The sequence below is a fragment of the Strigops habroptila genome, chromosome 5, assembly GCF_004027225.2.
Source record: "Strigops habroptila isolate Jane chromosome 5, bStrHab1.2.pri, whole genome shotgun sequence".
Classification (NCBI taxonomy): Eukaryota; Metazoa; Chordata; class Aves; order Psittaciformes; family Psittacidae; genus Strigops; species Strigops habroptila.
The window spans coordinates 3,206,368-3,225,314 of NC_044281.2; the positions used below are offsets into that span (position 1 = coordinate 3,206,368).

The 18,947-nt window shown below is 42.7% G+C and overlaps 1 protein-coding gene across 48 annotated transcripts in view; it reads left to right on the forward strand.

Annotated features, from left to right (window-relative positions):
- The window catches only part of MAP2 (microtubule associated protein 2), a 224,400-nt gene that overhangs the window by 167,110 nt on the left and 38,343 nt on the right, over window positions 1-18,947 (forward strand). For 30 of the 48 annotated variants that reach the window (XM_030486756.1, XM_030486760.1, XM_030486763.1 and 27 more), the window contains 2 exons: window positions 4,635-4,748; window positions 6,891-6,968. Coding sequence is in view for 45 of the 48 variants with exons in the window: in XM_030486760.1 (XP_030342620.1) it covers window positions 4,635-4,748; window positions 6,891-6,968 (192 nt within the window). In the remaining 3 variants the exon portion in view is untranslated. Of the gene's footprint in view, window positions 1-4,634; window positions 4,749-6,890; window positions 6,969-13,123; window positions 16,797-18,947 lie in introns of those variants that run through there. The other 18 variants (XM_030486757.1, XM_030486734.2, XM_032919921.1 and 15 more) reach the window with 4 other exon arrangements.

An 18,947-nucleotide genomic window follows, 5' to 3' on the forward strand; every position in this document is an offset into this window, starting at 1 on the left:
CAGCATCAATAAGAGATGAAGGAGAGCTTTGCAATGACACCTGGGCCTTGCTCAGGATCTGATCCCAGATCCTTGCCTCTGCTGTAGCCATTCTTTGGCTGAACAGCCCCCAGTTGAGTTTCTGTGGGTGAAGGGGGGCTCAGGTGTCTGGATGACGCCTGCTGCAGTTCAGACTGTTGTGCCCTTGGGTGTGCTTATGAGGAAGGCACCAGCTTTTGGGGGTATCAGGCCTTCTAAACCAAGCAGGGAGGAAAGGCTGTGGCTCCCCATATGATGAGCAGCTAGCTCAGCATCCCCTGTGCATCCCAGTGCTCTGAAAGGGTTTGCGTCCCTGAGTTATCTGTGGGGCAGGGAGATTGCAGATGCCCTGATTTGATATGCTGGGGGCTGGGGTTTGTAGGAGAATTGGGCTGACTTCCAAAATGAGAAGCAGAGAGTGCTTCCCCATTGGTGTTTTAACTTTGGTTTAAATTAGCGTAGTGCCCAAGACAGGGGCCTCCCCTTAGCAGGGCACAGTCCTCTGTTCCTGCCACAGAGCAGCCATGGGACTTGTAGCAACTGGGCAGACTTCACCTGGCAGTCCTGTCAGAGCTTGGTCTGAAGAGACAACCTTTAAGGGAGCAGCAGAATCACTGTCCCTGCGTGTGAGCTCCTGGCCTTTTGGCTCAGCCTGCTCATGGTCAGGGGCTTTTGAAAGCTCGTGCTTAGGATCTTTCATGATGTCACATCATATGGACATCATATTCGAGGGCCACCTGTACTTTTGGGTACTGCGTTCCCTAAAATTGAACTGGGACACTCACTCTGTGTCCTGTATCACGTACAGCTGACAGCTTGGTAAAAAAGGAGCAGCATTTTACTCACTGCAAAATGCAAAGGAAAGCCACGCTGCCACTCTACATTGTCTTATGCGAAGCCAAGATCCTGTTGCCTTTAAGAAACGTGTATTTGATGCTGTTTCTCATTTGTAAGTGCCATTTTTGTGGCACAAAGTACAGTCAGAGAACGTCTACCTGTTTAAAGAGAGAGAAAATAGATCTCTACAAGCAAAACTATCTACTGAATCCAGAGCATTTAGGCCATGAAGAATTTGCCTGGCATCCAGGCTGGCTAACTCTCCTTTTTCTGTTTTTGTTCTTTATCATTAGGCTTCCTTGAACTTTAACTGAACCATAAGGAAACTATGAAAAGTCTCAATAGCTGCCCTGCGAGGATTTGACTTACCCATTGGATCTGCTATTTATAGTGTCCATTAGTACAAAAATGTCTGTCCTTTTGCAGCAGTCATGTATAGCAAAAGCACTGCTCTTCTGGCAAGCTGCCTGTGCCTCCTGTGTCACCCAAAATATCCATCAAAAGAGTGTTCAGAAGTGAACCTTTCTTGATTAAAAAGAAGAAAAAAAAAAAGCAGGGAAAAAACCCAACAAACCAAAAAGACACCCAAGCCCCAGAGGCCATTTGTATTTTTATTTATTTGTTTTGCATAGCCTGAAATTGAAATCTCCATTTTTCATAAGGCAACCTTTCACCCCCAGCCATATCTCCCTGTGGAACGTACTCTTTGTCCCCAGCAAATTAAATCAGGAAGGGAGCTGAGAGGGTGGGAAGAGTCTTCCAGCCTTGGAGAGCCCATTTGCACCAGGGCACCAGGCTGGATGTGCACAAGTATAAATTCTGTAACAAAGGAGACCAGTGTTAGTAGGGATTTGTTTTACCTTGCTGGGGGGCGGCTTGCAGTAGCTTGGGTGATGGGGAGCAGGTGACTGAGTGGGTTTCCTTTGGATATACTCCAGGGTACTAAATCTGGTGTAGATTTGCATGTTCTATATCTGAAAAATTAATTGGAGCTTTTTCTTACAATTTTCATATGAAAATAAGCTTACAAAATTGATTCTCCTGTCTTCCTAATTGAGTCTTGATCTGTTCATCTGAGCTAACAGTACAGACTTGATGTCAGTTTTGTCAGTAGTGCTGTGATCAGTAGATCAATGGAAGTTTGGGTCCCATGTCACATCCTCCAGGCATCAAGTGTTGGTGGCAGTTGGCGAGGGGTCTGCTGGAGCCATGGTACTCTGAAGCATTGTGCTGTTCTCCATGCTCACCAAAAGTGCCTGGGCAATACTCATTCCTCTTCTGAAAGAGCAGAATGTGAGCAGGGATATAAGAAGTATCAAAGTATGGTTTATGAAAGAGCAGTTTGTGTTCTACCCCATGTCCCACCCGTGCAAGGTGCCACAGTGTGCCAGCTGCATGGGCTGGCGTGACAAGCCACCATCTGCCCCAAAATGAGGTGCAGGCCCCTGAACAGCAGCTGGGAAGATTGATGGGCTTTGAATCAATATCCCTGTTCTTTGGTCCATAGGACTAGCCACATGCATGACTTGATTTATGGGGTTATGGTACTCAATTCGATCTACTTCAGCACGAAGTGGAGTTTCACCTCATGAGTTTCACCTCATACTGCGGGCATGTTGTTGAATAGAGGGACAGAGAACTATAGCTGCCATTCACAGTCTCCTGCTAATACAGGCTTCTATGTCATATGTAGCCCCTTTCGTAAGTGTATCGAGCTCCATCTCAAAACCAGTTGTTTCGTGCAATGTGGAAGACTGCCAGAACTTCACACCCCTGCCAGCAGGAAAGCAGCGTCTTCAGCTTTCTAGTCTGCATTTATCCTTAGCAAGTTTATACTTACGGATTCTTGGGCTAGCAGTTTTTTAAATCAGCTTTTTGTTGTTGCTGTTCCTTGGTAGTTTTTCTGACATATTCATCCATCTACTCTTGCTATTGGCTGCAGCCAGTAACACTATTGCAGTCCCTGCTTTCCTGGTGACCAGTCAGGAGGGAAGTGAATTGTAAGATGTAAATACCAACAGTTATGACGGTTCTTTGCCAGTGGATGAGTTTTTTAAATATCTCATTACACCATTTGTGCAAAAGATTAAATTATCATTTTAGTTTTAGACAAACATGATTCTGAAAGTCAAGTAACGCACATCTATGCTTTTTGGGAGGAAAAAGATCAGCTTTTCTAAAGGACAAATGCAGAGGAGTAACTTTACATTAGAAGTACAAAGGAATTAGTAAAAAGAGTACTAATTATGAGAAGAAATCATCATTACAAATCTAACAGACAGCGTCCCCTATTAGGGTGGTTGCTGTAAAGTTACATGTAGGGCATTGATTTAAATATACTTCCCCTTCCCAGCTGGTCCTTGCCTGAAGGATGCAGTAATGGGTGAGCAGAGAGAGCTTTTATTTGTGCCCTCAGGATGATGATTGATGAGGGCTCAGCGAGCGTCTCCTGGCAGGAGCAGGGAGTGTTGCTGTCTGCCATTAGAACCCTCTGTCTCCACACGAGGGGTGCAGCAGCTCTTCGGTCCTTGCTCTGTTCTGAGGTGTGTGGACAGCTGGGTAGCCTGTTGCCTTCCCCAGGGCTCAGCTCTGTGCTGGTTCCCAGCACCCTGCACTTGAAAGAACTGTCAGCCAGCACCCAGAAATAACTGGAGTATGAAGCGGGTTATTTCCACTGAGTTTGGCTATGAGAGGGAGGAATATGTTGATTAATGAGTAAGGGAGAGTGGGCTAATGCACAGATAAGAAAACAAAACCCTTGTTCTTTGAATTCTTTTGTAGATGGTTCTGTTGGACCAACCCTTAAATCCTTGATTTGCTAGATCAAAGGTGCCCGAACTGAAACCTCTGGTGATTTCCCCATATGGCTGTGTACCTGATGACATTTCACTGCACCTTTCAGTGGGTCCAGAGTTGAGATACCATTTCTCAGTTTGGAAGTATTAACTCCAGAGTGGTCCCATTGCCATCCTCTGCCCACCAGAGCAGAGCATCCGGTTCCTCAGTCCCTCTGGGGCATGCCACACATTGAGGGCAGTGGGAAGAGCAAAGCACGAGTCCCGTGGCACCCGGGTCAAGCATGCAGAGACCAGGACCTGAGAGCCCATCCTACCAAACTAATGTTATCCTCTGCAATCCCTCTGCATGATATTCAGACCTACTATTTAAATAAAGCTTTGTGTTGCAGTCTTAAAAGGGGTGAGGAGGACAAAGTACACATTTTAATCATACAGAAATATTATTTGACCCTTCTTTTTCAAGTCCCTCATCTGCATAGATGTCTGTTGGGGAAGTGCCTTTAATTCATACTAACTGTGTACTGATGAGGAGAAAATATCACCTAAAGTACATGTAAGAATGCAGCTAACTCCACATATTAAATGTCAAGAAATCCAGCTGGCCATTCCACTCCTGTTTGCAAAACAGTACCTGCAAAAACAATTCTAGACATTTAATAAATGATCATCTTAAAACTTTGCAGTTGCTGCACATTCTCCCTAATGGAAAGAACATTTAATAATGATGCTCTGTGCATCTTACTGTAAAGGCTGGGGTCCTGTTTTTTACAAATACTCAGCATTTTCCACTGAGGTCTTTGGAATACCTGGTCCTTCTATTCTATTTTTAATTATTTGCTTATATATCAGAAAAAAAGATTAGCTTTTAAAAATGGATTAAGTCAGTCTCCATTTTATATTGTTTAAGCTAATCTTTATAATTTTAAAACCGTCTCATGACAATACTTTCCTTTGTTTTTTCTGACTTTGCTGCTGCCACAGAAGAAGTGTCTGCGAGGATAGTGCAAGTAGTAACAGCTGAAGCTGTAGCAGTCCTGAAAGGAGAACAGGAAAAAGAAGCCCAGCACAAAGACCAGCCTGGACCACTACCTTTAGGTAAAAGGAGACAAAGGATGTTCAAAGTATCCTCATGCCTGCAAATGTTCTACGTATGTATATTAAAGAGTTATAGCACCTACACATAGGTTATGGTCACGGGTAAACTGCAGCACCACTGGATAAACGCTGGAACAACGTAACGATAGCTGTATCCTTGTTGCCTCAGTTCTTCAGGGCCTTCTGACTGTCTCATTCACTGTTTGCTCTAACAGCAGTTCTCCACCTGGTTTATGACTCCCGAGTGACAGAGCTGTGGATGGAACTGGCGGTACTGGTTTGGTCATCACGTTTGGTGGGACCCAGCAGCACTTGGAGCTGGGCAGGGTGAAGGGAGATTGTGAGGGAGGGAATTATACATGGTAGAAGCAAATGCCAGTGATCCACACTGGGAATGGTACCACTGCACTGGTCCATTGTGTGTCCCCATCCTCCTGCTGGCTCCTTTGTGAAATGTCTCTCTGAAGTATCCATCCAAGGATGGATGGACGGATGGATGGATAGATAGATATAAAAAAGTAAGTATACAGCCGTTTGTACCTACAGTGCTTCCTCCCTCCCGGAAAACTTCCACAGTAGCTCAAAACATGTACACCATGTACATGCTCCATCCTCAGGTAGGTCAGGTCTTGGCAAGTCTTGCAAGCCTCCCCCAGGATAAGTTGTGCTGAGTGCTCATACGTTGTGATTGAATCAATGCCTTGTGGTATTTTCTCCACTGGCACTCTGCTTTGTTTGGCACAGTGGCTGTACCCCGCTTGGGAGTGAATTAAAGTCAACGAGTAATCTAGAATAGTTGTTGGACATTTGGTTCCAGGGTCTCTTGCTTCACTGAACTAATTCTGAACGGCAGCAGGGAGGTGCGTTGCTTGGTAATTCCCATCTTTACAGAGACACAATTTTACTTGGAAGACCCCAATTCTGCAAAGCAGTTCATACACATGTAAGCACAGATTGCTTGGCTGGGGCCTGGGTGAGGTACAATGGATATTCAGTTCCATCTGGTTAAAAATACTGTGAGAAGCATGTCTTCAGTTAGCAACTGTTGGTGTTCCTGTGGTCAGTGACTCTTAAATAAATGCAAGTAGGACTGCATTGTGATGAAGATACAAATACTCTGTCCCTGCACAGCACATCTTAACAACAAGTCACATAAGGGTCACTTCCAAACTACACTGAGATCAACAGAAGGAGGCCTGGCAAATTCTGCTGGGGCTTTAAAACTGGCCGTTCTACGCTTGGGAAGAAGTCCTGAATCTCAGACTGAGTGAGATCTGCCTGTTGCGAGGTGCTGTTCATAAGACAGATCTGTTAAAACAGATTTGTTACTTTTGGCTGTTTGGTTGGTTTTTTCAAAAACATTGGTTAAGCTCCAGTAGTGGATCTGGTTTCAAACTGAAACAAATTCTCAAAGTGGTTGGTATGAAATCAGATGCAAAGGTTATGCTGAGTTCACTCAAGAAGCAATTTATTGAGGATTTCATTGTACTTGAATTGAAACAATTGAAAAATCATCATCTGTTTTCAGCATCTAGTCTCATGATAGGGAACGAGTCTAAAACCCAATCTGAGTACATCTAAGATTTCACTGCATCATGCTCAGCTGAATCACTATTATGTCATGGCTGACACAAGTTCCCTATGCTGATGCCTCTTGTATATAGACAAGCAGTATTCTGTGATTAACATTGAATTCAGCAGAAGGAAAAGAGGAAAAAAAAGGCTTGCAGAATGTTTTTGTTCATGTACTGCAGGTAAACTGAAGAGATGGGATGCCAGGTTCTGACAGTCAGCGGGAGTTTATAAAATCTCTCGTGCTCAGATGCATTCTTCTTGTTGCCTTGGGTGACTGAAGGTTTTCTAAGTGGCAGTACTAATTTAAAAGATTATTTTGTACTTGTTTTTTGTGTTGTACTCTGTGGCCATAATTTTGAAAAGCATTCATACCATCTGAAAAAAAATATAATCCCTTCATTATAACTTTAAAAATCCATGTATTCTGAAAGGATCTATTTGAAAATCCACTAAGCAGAAGTCCCCATTGAGTAATTTTCTCAGCTGGGCAGAACAGGCTGGCTTGTGTCAAGCATCAATCTCCCTGGAATTAATTGCTGTATCTCATTTTCACTGTTTGGTTTCTAGCAGTCGAGGAGTCAGCCAACCTGCCTCCTTCCCCACCTCCATCGCCAGCTTCTGAAAAGACTGGAGCTCTGGAGGAAGGTAAGGGTCTCCCGGACGTTGCAGTGCACAGCTGTCAGCAGAGGGATGAGACATGAATCTAAAGGGGGAATCAAAAAAAGGAGATACCTTCTGCACCTTCATGTGAAAAGATAAGGCATTCGCCAGCAGTAACTCTCCATCTGCAAACCAGCTGCAATGCATGGATGAGGTAGACACATATGCACGGAGGTAACTGACAGGACGTGTTAAGCACATCCATATTAAAGAAAAAAAATATGGTGATGCTCACCTTTTTATCTGTTATATGCAATATGAGCCAAGATGTGTGCTGTCCCAGTGTGGTTACCAGAAAGGTGATTCAGTGCGGGTCACCTTTCTTTTCTTAGGATTTGTTTGGTTGCTTTTTTTTTTTTTTAAGCTTTGTTTTTGGAATCTTAATGCATGGAAAGCAAGGGGATTCAGAGTTGGATCATGTCTTTGGTCTTCAGTCTGTAATTCATGCTTCAATGCCTGTGTGTATTGGGGGTTCTGTACACAGAGTGCAGAAGTCAAATTCTAGTCTCACAAAGCATTTTTCTACCCAGCTCTGCACAACAGATGTTCAGTTTCAGTAGCCCATGGTCACTGAATTTTCCTCCTGCTAAAATCCGCTCTAGCAAAGAACTTAAGCATTGGCTTAATCTTAAGTGGAGGCCTAAATCCCAGTGAACTTGTCACAGTGGTCAGCATGTGCGTGAGTGCTTTGTTCAGGAGCAGACTGCTGCGTCAAGGCCATCAGGACAAGGAGACAGCAATATGTTAAAGCTGTATCATGTGGGTAAGAGAGAAGGATTTGGGTTCAGAATCTCCAGGGGACTGTCAGTTGAACTCTGCCATGTCAATAGCAGTTCTGTGCATCCATTTATTTCCTTCTCTGATTTTTTTTAGCATTTTTTTTCTTTCTTTTTTTTTACGTAAGTGCATGAAAATAATTTCTTATCATCTGCTTGAACAAACTTCATTGGTATTTTAACACAGAGCCTCTATACATGTTGCAAGTGGACGGTTGCTGTTTCATGTGCTAACAGTCTGACTCGCAGTTTATCAGGACACTGCAATTAGGCAGGTTCCATCCTGCAGTCATTTGTGAGCTAATGCAATTACAGGCTGTGTTAACAACAACATTTGTCAGTCCACTGTACTGGAAATCTGGAAATCCCTACTGGATGTGATTAGTTACCAATCTAAAGACTTTGCTTCATTGATTGGTTTGGTTGGTTGGGTTTCTTTTTTTTTACAAAACCTATCTGCCCATTGTATGTTTAAAAAAATAGTACAAGACATCCTGGACTCATCACCCCGAGGTAATGGCAATCAAAACTACTAACTGAAAAGGAAGCTAGTGGGGCATTAGCAAAGGTTTTTAAATTGTTACCAGAGTTTTACCACTATTTTAAATATATAGTTCACTTGCCTAGTTCAGCGTGTGCTGTTTGATTTTTCAGATCACAATACAGGACTTGTTCTTCTGCTTCAGACCAGTGTCAAGGTTCTTCCATTACCCGTAGCTGAGGATTAGCTTTGTAGGCTGTTTCTATTCACAGTGTTATTTGCACCTATTTCAGGATTTTATAAAGTACTCATATTGATTAATTGACCGGAGGTTGTAGATTGCCCCCTAAGCAACTGGAAACCATTTTGCTAGTTGTATTAACACTAGAAGGTGGCAAAGCAGTATACAGCTCGAGGTTATTATGAACTACTGGACTGTGCTGTTCCCAGCTGTGCATATGACTCAGCAAGTCACTTAGCATCGTTGTTTCTCTCTTTCCTTGCATGTAGAATTGAGTTAATATAATAGCACTTCCTTACCTACCCCACAGGGGTCGGTGCAAGGGCTGAAAGGTCAGTGTTTAGGAGACGTTTTGATGATTTACACAGTACAGTTCTTAAAAACATTCAAATAATTTCTTTTAATGTTAGTCAAAGGAGACTTTTCCATGACAGCATTTTGATTCAGCTCTTCAGTTTGCAGAGCAGATTGCCTGTATAAATCCAAAAAGTGTAAGTTTTGGAAAGGGAGTATGGTTAGAAATGATGTGCTGAGTCATTAATGCACTCTGCTGGAAGCTTCTTGTTTATGTCCGGCTCTGAAACTGGAACTCACAGTAGAGTTGGCTGATGAACAGAAGGAACTTATAATTTCACCAGAAGTACATTATGTTGCTTTTTCCCAAAATATCAGTGTTGTCAATTCAGTATAGTTAATGGTAGTAGAAATCTTGTGTTCTGTTCTGTGTTAGAAGATGTGGTCCTTATTTTCTGTGGGCAACTTGATCTTTTGCTGACTTGAGTGAGCCAGACCTGTCATTTTCATTCAGACAAAGCTCCCAGTCAGAAGAGTTTGCCTCAGTAGGGTTTGACCCATTTTTACTGTACTTGTTTAAAGCTTCAGTTCCCTATACCATCTGGCTATCCATCCTCATGCACCTTTACATTGTCTGTCTTTCTGCTCAGTAGAATACAATTTATCAATTTAACCCAATTCTAGAGTTGTTGAACAAAAAGAGGTGAGCACTTGGGGTGTGTATCTACCCCACAGCTCCTTTTTCCCCCCTTCTCTTAGAACGTTTTCCTAATGCACTTGTCAGTGTGTATTGCATTGCTTTGAATATGAAAGAGACTTCCTTCAGTCAGAGTAGGAAGGAAATCACTGTCGTAGATATGACAAAGGTGGATGTGGCCAGCCATGCAGCAAACACAAATTAAAAGAAAAAAAAAAAGGGTAGCAAAGACAGGGAGGTTTGTGGGTCAAGTGTATTTCATGAGAGGAAGGAGTCAGTGGATGTAGGTTTCCTTCATTTGGCTGCAGAAAAACGTTCAAATGAGCCTGTCCCTTTTGCCTGCTGCAGAAGGTAAGATAACTAATTTGTCTTATTGAAATGATTTCATTTATTTCAACGACGGTGCCAGAATTGTGCTCGGGAAATGCAGTTTTCCCTAGTACCATCTAATCCTTCTATCAGTTGTATCTGTTCGTGCAGGGCTGATGTGATATTCTCTTGCCAGCTTGGCATTTTTTTTTGTGCTCTGCGCCTTTTGACAATGGTCACCACCATCTTCACGTAAAAATGTTTCTTAATGTTACGAGCTAGAAGGATGCCTTTGATGGACTGTCTTCCATTTGGAAATCGGCATTTCAGATTAGGCTTTATATACCAAGTAAGAATATTTTGCAAACTGAAAGGATCCATAAAAATGGATCTATTTACACTGAAAATTATGTCTTGAAAGCCATTTTCAAATGATACCTAGAAGCTAAAGCAGAATTAGCCTTTGTGAGAAGTGATTTTAATCTTGAACTTCAGAATACATTGGGGATTTTTCCCATGCTTTGAGATGAAAAGGAATTATTATGAGGGACTAAAATAACAAAGAAAGGATTTTTCTCGTTGCTGAAATAAAAGCATATCCTCCTTTTATGACATCATTATCCTGTTAATGAAATGATCTGCAGTGATTTTGAAAATATCTTTATTAAAAGTTATAAAAGACCAGTGTAAATCTGTAATAGCCACAGACATAACAGCCCCAAACAATACTAGACTTTGCACTCCTAATGATTTTTGGACCAGACATATTCGCAACAATATGTATAAGCATTTTTACTGTTGTCAGTTTCTGTCGTTTTCAGGAGCAGAGGCAGGGCCTGTATTTTCTTGCCTACGACTATTCAGAGCCTATAAAGAAGGAATTTTCAGCCTTGTTTGCCCTAGTATAGAGAAGTCCAGGGTTTCATCTTCACTCTTGCTGTTGCATTTTACTTCTGAATGGCCCCTGGATAAATATGACCCACAGCTGGAAGGAGAACTTCCCCTTTTGCACATCCTGGTTCTCCGTGTTCTGCTTCTGGCCATATCAGCCTCCTGTTCTTTTCTTCACAATGTGCCAGTTCCAGCAGAAGGGGTAGCAAGTGTTTTCCGCTCTTGTCTGCAGTAACACACAGACTAGAGAGAGAGCACCCTGCAAAGAAGCAGGAGTTGTAGTTTCGAATCTTCTCAGGTTTAGGAGGGAGTTCATTCCTGATCTCTGGCACCGGGATGTGTCCTCACTCCCTGTGACTAGCCTTTTGCAAACTGCAAGCCTCTCGAATCTGTCACTGAATTTTGCAGAAGCTTCTGTGGAGGAGAAATCCACGGGTTCTGCATTGCAAGTGGGTCCAGATGCTTCCCTGTAGCCTTGCTGCTGGCTCTTAAGCACTAGGGAAAGGTGAGAAGCTCAGGTACAGACCTGTGTTCAGCATTTCCTACTGCAGTGCTCTGCAGAGCTTCCTGCTTGGCAGAAGCAGGTCACTGGCTTCTCTTTCCACACCTACCTCTTTTAAGCATGCACGAACCCCTGAATCTGGGGTTTGGATTCCACTGCAAGTGTGAAGCAACTAAACTATCAGTGCTTCAGGCACTTTTTGTGTCCTGAAAGAAATAGTGAGGACGATTCTCCTAAGCCAAGTTGCATTGGTGGGATTTGTGTCTGTGCATGGGTGCACATAGCATACCTTCAGTCCTAGCCAGCCTCAGGGCTGTCACGGAATCTTAAACATGGATAATCTTTCTTTTACAGCACTGTGATACATATTTGAGCTACTGATATTGCCACCGATTGATAAATAATTTTCCTTCCTTTTTGTGTGGGTGATTGAGCCTGAATGGGTTGATACCATGGCATTATTTTCCCAGACAGAAGAAATACATGTCATCACATTACAGGACACTTGTTGCCATGTTGCTGTAGAAAGCAGAGGGTGCTTTTTTTTAAAGACACAGATGTTGTCTTGTCATGGTGTGTGTCGTGGTTTAAGTGTGTGCTATAGAAAGAAACTTGAAACTTACTGTTATTTGCCAGGAAGAAACTTAGAGCTCTTATAGATGGAATTGGTTTGGATAAAAATTGTTTTCCAAGACTTGGGTGATGGTAGTTACAGCAGCATTCATGAGCCAACATGTTTTCAGGTCACACACAGAGATCTGGTTAATATCTGTTAGGCTGCCTGTGTTAAAGCCTTGCTTCCTGATCTGAGAGGAAAGTTTTGGAGGCTCTGGGGAAAATTTAAGTTGTTATTGCCTGGAGAAAAGCCAGAGACACTGGGCATGGACTTGTTCTTGAAGGTAGTAGGAAATCCAAAGGGATAGATGCAGCTGCTAAAGGCACCCCATGAATGTAGTGTTCATCAAACTGCTAGTTGTCATACACAGAGAATGGGCTTCAATGTATTTTCTTTAGCACTAGATGTTTAGTTTTTCGTTGCTTTATTCATGGTGAGAGGGCTCTCAAGTCTCACCTTCAGGTCTGGATGGATCAGGTGATAGGCCAGTCATTTTTATTGGGCGCTATTGTTTTCCTTTGTCTTGCAAAAACCCGCCCAAGCTCCCCCTCCCTGCACTGTCAGTAGCTGGTGTGGTCCTGAGATGCTTATGTGATTATCTGCAATGCTGCAGCGACGGGTGAATAAAGCTGTCATTCCAAAGCATTGGCAAGCACTGAGGTGGGAGCTAGTTCACCCACAGAAACAGGACATGACAGCGTAAAATATAGGACTAACAGAGATTGTTGTGAGCAGCTTTACGTGGTCTTCATCAGAAATAAGGTAGCTGGCTATATGGGGAAGGGGTTTTTCAGTTGTTTAAATGTTATTTATAAGGAAAAGAAGAAAGTGACGAATTTTTAAATAGATGCAATGAGAAACAAAACCACCATTAAGCAAAGTGGAAGATAGTTTGCGTTTTCATTAAGGGACTTTTTAACATTTACACTTTCAAGTACTTTTACCTGATGACTATGAGGGGTACAACTGTATTGGGATAGAATCATAGAATCACAGACTCCTTTGGGTTGGAAAAGACCTTAAAGCTCTTCAGTTCCAACCCCCTGCCACGGGCAGGGACACCTTCCACTAGAGCAGGTTGCTCCAAGCCCCTGTGTCCAACCTGGCCTTGAACACTGCCAGGGATGGGGCAGCCACAGCTTCCCTGGGCACCCTGTGCCAGCGCCTCAGCACCCTCACAGGGAAGAGCTTCTGCCTAAGAGCTCATCTCAGTTTCCCCTCTGGCAGGTTAAAGCCATTCCCCCTTGTCCTGTCCCTACAGGCCCTTATATACTTCAGAGGTTTTTAATACACTCAGTTAGGTATATAAGTACCTATGCATGGCAGTGCAAGTTGTAAGACATGGTTTGTGTGCAGTATGTGTTCCTCTAAGCAATGAGTATATAGTTTTGAAATTCACTTGTTCTGAGGGTTGGTTTCCCACATCCACAAGCACTATAGGAAAGGCCTCATACATGGCCCCTGTGTTAAAATGCACAGCAGCCTCATTCCTCGATCCTGCGTTAACCTGGCTGATTTCATCCCCCCAACAGTATGACATAGTGGCTGGTGTTGCTAGTGCATGCGTCCATCCTGTCTAGTCTTTGTCTGTCTGTCCTGTGGTCTTTGTCTGTCTGTCCTGCAGTCTTTGTCTGTGTGTCTGTTTGTAGATGAAGGGGCAGAGGATAAGGTGGGACTGCTGCACCACTGCCCAGGCTGTGGGCCTGCTGCCGGCAGGGAGTGGGGTAAACGCCCGGCCCCCTCCATTTCAGTGTCTCTGCCCGATGATGAGCCCTGCAATTCAGATGAGGAGTACTATGAACACCCTTTGTTCAGCTCGGAGTGGGCTGGCTCTAGTACACATCCCAGTGCCACAGTGAAGAGCACAGAGATCTTGTTGGGCCATGATGAAGGTGAACTGAGCATGGTCCCATTTTGTTCCTCTTCCCCTCTACCCGCCTGCCATCCATCCCATTATGTATGTGCCTGTGACTGCTGTGTTCTGGGGAGGGAAACCTGGCTGTGCCTTCTCCTCACATGGAAGTGATGCCCCTCCAGAGTCTCTCCATGTCAAAGTGGAGCTGCAGTGTGAGCAATGAAAGAAGCAGCTAATTAAAGTGTAAGATAATGTGTTCTTTGTGCCAGAGAATTACTGCAAAATAGGCAAAAGATTGCTACTGGAGGTGAGTTGGTTGTTAGCACTGGGGAAAAAGCCCCATGTCTACACCAAAGATAGCTGTGGAAGGTCTTTACTTCTCCAGTAGGCAAAGGAAGCTGATTTTATCCCAGTACACACAAGTGACTTCAGGCAGTATTGGGTCATGTTTGATCTCCAGTTGTTTTGTGGATAAACTCAGTTAACATTTTGTCAGCTGACTGCAAACAAGGAGGGGGGAAAAAAAATAATTCACTGTTTCTGTGTTTCTGTACCCCATTTTTCTGTGGCCTGAGCACATCAGTAAGTATTATTCTATCAGTGAACGTAAAAGTGAAATGGCTTTTGAGGAATCAAGGGAGAATGTATTTTGGTGACTTACAGGAATGCTGACTTCTTCAAGGCAAAATAGATCACGTTTCATCTTGCAGCATTCAACTAACTCAATCTTGAAGTTAAAACCAATACTGAATCCTTAAGAGGTTTGTGTCTCAGGAAGATGGAGGTGTATACCTGAAGTTGCTCACTGGGTCATTTCATCAAAACCAGATTTGTTCAGAGTTAACAGGATAATATAGCTTAATACTGCAACAGACCCAAAAAGAGATCAATGCTAATGACTGAAGATTGTTAATGTCAGCATGTCTGCCTGAAGCTAGGGGAGGCAGCAAATCACAGGAGTGGCTGGGTGCCATAGCTGTACTTGGAGCGCTCCTGGATTAGTTAGTTCTTGGTCAGCTTCCTTTTCAGTCAAATGCATCTACCTCTGGTGAAAGTGCAAGATCTCAGAACATCTATGAGGAATAGAGAAAAATAAAAACCAGGAAATAAGCTGGATCATCAGTGAAAAGATGGGCATTATGAAATAGCCCTCCTCACTTGCTGCCTGTAAGCTAGCAGCCTGTTTGGTATTAAAAAGTCTGCTGTGTAAATGCAGTCTCTAGGATTCTATTGTTAAGTCAGGGATAACTTTCTACTGTGGTAATTAGTTTTAATCATGCCGCATTTTTTGTGTGAAGTGTCTCAGGAAATGGAGGTGTATAGATTAAATTGCTCAGAGTAAAATGAGAGGCTTTCCTTAAAATTGTTTAACTGAAAGGGGATGCACATCCAAAACTTGATAAAATCAGAAAAGTAAAGCAAGTTATTCAAGCCAGGGCCTCTTGTAGTTGGACACCTCCTGTTCTGCCAGGCTGCCTCTACAATCTGCCCATGCATAAATATCCCTGTAACACTCTGGTGTCAGTCCAGTTCTGATTCTGAATCTTCAGGCTTCTGTTCATTTCAGATAGAGCATCTAACCTTAATTAGATTTTTATATGTTGTTAATAATGTGTTGTACTTTACGTAGTAATATTTTCTCAGCCTCAGACAGTGTCTGTGTTCTCTAAATCAGTTTTTAAAGGCCATAACTGAAGTGGATGGTTGATGGTCTGGTTTTTGCCAGGCCAATCTCAGGAGAAAAATCAAGCCCTGGTAAGAGGTTTTATTTTAATACCAAGAGGCTGGATACGGCCACTTCCAGCTTCAAAACTACTTTGTTCTAAGTCTGGTTCAGCAAAGTCCTTAATCATGAGACACACATTAAACCCAGGGAGGTCATCAGGTTGACTGCAGCATGGCTGCTGGTCAACTGCTTAAGAATGTTGCTGAATCAAAGTTTTCACACTTAATCCTGACTTCTTATTGTAAGGGGTACCAATAGAGCACAGTAGTATTCTGTCTGAGAAGTAATGGCAGGAGTACAGTCCACAACGGAGACTTTTCTAATCATTCTTCTGACATGGCATGAGTAAAGACTGGTGTTGATACTACTATAAATTCAGATGAACAAGTAGCTATACTGCACTCATGGGTTTCTTTGGCTTAATTGGTGACAAGGAGCCTGGGGGCTGGTGGGGAAACAGGAAAGGAAATGAAGAGTCCTGGTGTTAAAACTGATTTTTCACACACAGAGCTCAGATGTCAGGCAGCCTAGGGGTGTAATTGTTTATAAACCTGCTCAGTGTAGGACTCCTGGTTGAATTCTTGGGAAAACATTAGCTATCAGCTATGCACAAGGCTTATTAAGACTATGGAAGTGGCTTAATGTTTTACTAAATCCAAGATTCATGTGATAGATTGACTAGCTGGCATTTAGCAGTCTGTATTGCCAAGGTCAGTTGAAAGAAATTAATGCCTTGTACCTTCCTCCATCTCAGTTGAATGTCTTGTACTGGATTGAACAGCGCATTTAACAGAAAAATACCAGTGTACTTTGAGCTCATTGATGCGTTGGTGTTGTCAGAGCCATCCATCATTCAATACCATCTCCATTTGCAATGACTATTTGACCCACAGTCATCTCTGGGAGAGGTATACCTGTAAAACACTTTCAGCTCTCATCTTACGGCATAATCATGTTTCTCTGGGGGAGACAAGTTTCTGGTTTGGCTTTTTCCTTAAGGAAGATTCAGTTCCACGGTGACTAAAACGGCTGGATACTAGCTGTCCTTTGACACACTTGCATCCAAAATATTCAGAGCTGAAAGTGTTGTGTAAAAGCAGTCCTGTTGAGCTGTGTGCTTGATGTTTACTGTTGGTGTTGATGTCGCCTCCTTTTTCCATCCCCAAGAAGAAGAACCAATAAAGAGTCTGATGGCTGTGGAAGCGAAACCTGCTGCTCTTCCAGGGAAGCAACTGGGGAAAGAGCACGGGCCCACTGAGCCTTCGGACCAGACAAAGGGCCTCTGTGAGGGTCAGTCGGATTCTGGTTTGGAGGCCAAAGTGTGTCATGAAGACAAAGTGCCAAGTGTGGCATCCAGCAGGGAGAGTGTAACCGTTGTGGCGGAAACACCCCTGAAAGACACATCCCCTTCCTCGGCTGAGGAAGGTGTGTCCTCCTTAGGTTTGCATGTGTTTGCTGCCGGTGAATCCTTCAGCTTTCTCCAGTGCTTTCCAAGGCTGCTTCATTTCCTGTTCTTCCCATTTATGACTGCTCTTGTTATTATGCTTGAAGAGTGTGTAGCAGATAATATGACTGCATAGGTGCTGTATGACAACATGGTTTCCCACCACTGCGGCTGATTCCTGATTTTTTACTTTGCCATGACAAAATACGCTTTGCAGCTAAGCTGATTCCTCTGCCTAAAGCCTTTTTCCCCCATCTCAGATGTGTTTGCCAGTCACATTGCTAATCTATGTATATTTTTTTTTCTTTTTGGTGCAGAGATTCATCTGCTTTTCTTTCAAAAAGTAGATTTATTGACTTTGACTATGACATAAAGAGGCTTAAACTGTAGAAATGTTTTCATTTGCAGTGTGCAGGTTTTTTGTTTGGTTTTGGGTTTTTGTGTGTGCGTGCTTCAGTGCATTCTGGTTTAGCTTCCCTAAAGCTATTGCTTTTTATGTCATATCCTTGCCATTCATTGCAGCCCACCCTTCCTCTCCTCAGTCATTGCCAGAACTCTGATTTTTTGTGTCTTACCTTATCACAAATTTTTAACTCTGCTGGAATGACCTTCTTTGGCAAAACCTCCATCACTTCCACTGGGATGTTTGCCTTCATCGTGAAGCCGTTCAATAGATTGGGTGCATAGGGTGAAGTTCTGATCTGCTCACTCAGCAAAATATTTACTGCAGTCATCTTTCAGTATGTGAGAACTAGGCTATAAGGTTTTCTTTTTAATAGTATTTCTCTGCAGCCAGTGCAACAGGGTGTGAAGACACGCTGTGTGGAGTAGTAATGTACCCATTCACTACTTGGCTAAGAAATGCTGCATTTGGGAGACTGGTGTTCTGGCTGGCCCAGCTAAAGAATATTAAATTCCCTTGGCAGTGAGAATATGTTTTGATGCCATTGGTATTGTTCATTTGCACTACAGTAAGAGGCACAGTAGGATACATCAAGAAAGTCAGTATGTAGCTATTTAATTCCTGTGAAACAAGACTGACATGGACTCAATGGCCATGTTTTTACATTTTGTAGGGCTGTCAAGTAAATCACCAAATGTAAAAACCTAAAGGAGCAAAATTACTTTAGTTGCAGACCTCTGTTTTTTCTACTTGTAGAGTTCCAAATGGCAATTGCCATTTTGACTAAATGTTAATGTATGGAAATAAAGAATGACCAATGCTTTGGTATTAATTGATCTAAAAAATTCTGATTCATCAGAGCAAAAAGGTGGCTCTGCAGACTTGAAATCAGAGACGAGGAGATTCAGAGTCAGCCCAACACTTGTTGTAACAAGCTTTGGAAAACCATTCATAAAACTTTTTTTACAGATCACCGCAGAAAGTTCTGCCACATTCTGCAGTATCTCTCTTCATATTTTCCATGATAGGAAGATTTCTGTAGGATAGAAATCATTATTTTCCATAGGACAAGCTATTAACAATAACGGAGGGTGTATAAAAAACCCCAACAACTAGGTATTACTGCCTAAAAATATAGTGGCAGACCATAAGAATAGCATTTTTAGTTTCAAATTAATTTAATTAGGGCCTGATGCACAGCCATTGAAACATGCCGTGTATTCTTTGACTTCAGCTAGAGTTGAAGATGGCTGTCCATTTTGAAGACCAGACCTCCAAGATCTGGGACTATTAATAGCTCTATTGCTGATTTACACATACAGGTTTTATGGCAGCAGTGAGATTTTTGTCATTTGCCAAAGAGTGAATGTCAAAAATTGGTAGGACTAAAACCCCGGCCTCTTCTGACACTTATAAACCCTTTTGTATGCAGTATTTCTTTAGCTTAGGCTGCATGTAGAAGAAAAATGTAAAAAGGATATAGAAATGTATAACTGTGTATGTTTTAAATGTCAGCATCACACAAAGATGCTATTGATTGGACTTAATCTTGTAGACTTGACTATCGCAAATCTAACATAAGCTACAGAGTCCATCAAAGCATAACAAGGAAGTGAGGATTACTTGTGGTTTTGCTGTTGTGTACAAACCATGAAGATGAAGAATTCACATGAAATCATCTCATTTCAGTGGTCACATATTTATATGTGTTCAACTCACATTTTCACTA